Below are 2,071 nucleotides of genomic sequence, written 5' to 3'. Positions count from 1 at the left end.
GGTCAAGATAATTATTAAAAACATATGTATAAAATCCCATAAAATTTAAAAAAAGTGGACATAAAAACATTTTTATCTGGACCTGGATTAAGTTCAATATTTCCAATGACTAAAAGAAAATTAAACAGAAGTCAAATGTTGTTTCCGACTGGTTAAAACAGAGTCTGTTATATCCGTGCCTTTAGCACTAATGTCTTTTGTCCACTGATGAAAAACAGTAACATAGGCCGAAATTACTACCCAATCAGGTGAGGTTCTGAAGCCAGTCAGCAGCTTGCTGTTCTTTTCTTCGCTGAATGGCGCACACTTCAAGGCTTGAATAACATGGTTCCCACCATGTGATTAGTGCCTTGACGTTTCATCCTACTGTCTCGATGTTTAGAATTGAACTGAATTCATTTTCTTTGTGAAGAGTTGTGTCTACACTTGACAGTTCATGCAAAGTTGTTTTTATTTTATTATTTAATATTTAAAGGTTCATTAATTGAAGTTTTTGTCTTGCAGAAAAAAAGCAGGATTTGTCCCTGAGCATCTCTACTAACGGACCGGCCAGTATCAGTGTTTCTGTGGAGGTCAATGGTACCGTTTACTCAGGTGAGTCCTCTAACTCTGAAACTCTGATGTATTGAAGGAATAGCTTTGAATTTTCTTCTTTTTAACTGGACAAAAGTTAGGAACATTTTAACATTTTATATATTGTAGATAACTTTAAACAATCTCTGTTTAGAAGAAATGATTGAACTCTGACTGAATCGATGAACTAACAGCTAGTTCAGATTTAAGACTAAAGTAGATTTCTGTCACTTTAAAATGGCTTCGATTCCCCAACAAGTCATTACAGTTTATGCAAATGATACTGAATAGATGTTTACAGCACTCAGTTTCACATGACATGTTTTTACTGCAGAAACATAATATTCCTGTTGTACTGTGAGTGCTACATTTTGCTGCTGATGATTATATTGCACCTGCAAATAATCAGAAAAATTTAAGTGAATAACTCAGTAAAATTGGCAATGTTTCTAAAATAATGTTTGCAGAAACTAAAATGACTGAGGTTGAAATTTTAAGATGGCAGTTCTCCATTTTTGTCTTGGCCTCACTTGGACTTAGGCTCCTTATTTCAGTCTGGAAATAAAGTATTTGTTGAAACTGAGTCTTTTTAAATGGCTATCTACAACAGGTAAGATATTAATTGTTCATAACCACAAACTTGCTCTAAACCATTTTAGATGACAGTAGGACAGTTCAACATAACTGTTTTATAATATAAATTACGTTAAGAAATTATTTACAATCCAACTTCAGTCATATACATGGCCTTCTCAAAAAATTAGCATATTGTGATAAAGTTCATTATTTTCTGTAATGTACTGATAGACATTAAACTTTCATATATTTTAGATTTATTGCACACCAACTGAAGTAGTTCAAGCCTTTTATTTTTTAACATTGATGATTTTGGCAAAAAGTAAAGAAAAAGCAAAAATCCCTATCTCAAAAAATTAGCGTATCATGAAAAGTTTGTCTAAACGACTTATTAACCTAATCATCTGAATCAATGAATTATCTCTAAACACCTGTAAAAGATTCCTGAGGCTTTTAAAAACTCCCAGCCTGGTTCATTACTCAAAACCACAATCATGGGTCAGACTGCTGACCTGAATGCTGTCCAGAAGGCCATCACTGACACCCTCAAGCAAGAGGGTAAGACACAGAAAGACATTTCTGAACCAATAGGCTGTTCCCAGAGTGCTGTATCAAGGCACCTCAGTGGGAAGTCTGTGGGAAGGAAAACGTGTGGCAGAAAACGCTGCACAACAAGAAGAGTTGTCAGTCAGTGATGGTCTGGGGTCCCATGTCAGCTGCTGGTGTTGGTCCACTGTGTTTTATCAAGGCCAGGGTCAGTGCAGCTATCAGGAGATCTTGGAGCACTTCATGCTTCCATCTGCTGAAAAGCTTTATGGAGATGAAGATTTCATTTTTCAGCACGACCTGGCACCTGCTCACAGTGCCAAAACCAGTGGTAAATGGTTTACTGTGCTCAACTGGCCTGCCAACACTCCTGACC

General features: G+C 36.2%; 1 protein-coding gene across 1 annotated transcript in view; it reads left to right on the top strand.

The window, feature by feature from the left end:
* Positions 1 to 2,071, top strand: part of arid3b (AT-rich interactive domain 3B) — a 27,298-nt gene that overhangs the window by 21,154 nt on the left and 4,073 nt on the right. Inside the window, exon 8 of the mRNA XM_014021526.1 lies at positions 505 to 594. Within this exon, the coding sequence (XP_013876980.1) occupies positions 505 to 594 (90 nt within the window). The remainder of the gene's footprint in view (positions 1 to 504; positions 595 to 2,071) is intronic.

Source organism: Austrofundulus limnaeus, unplaced genomic scaffold, assembly GCF_001266775.1.
Source record: "Austrofundulus limnaeus strain Quisiro unplaced genomic scaffold, Austrofundulus_limnaeus-1.0 Scaffold296, whole genome shotgun sequence".
NCBI classification, from domain to species: Eukaryota; Metazoa; Chordata; class Actinopteri; order Cyprinodontiformes; family Rivulidae; genus Austrofundulus; species Austrofundulus limnaeus.
The sequence above is the reverse complement of the archived record's forward strand: the minus strand, read 5'-3'. Positions and strand labels throughout refer to the sequence as shown.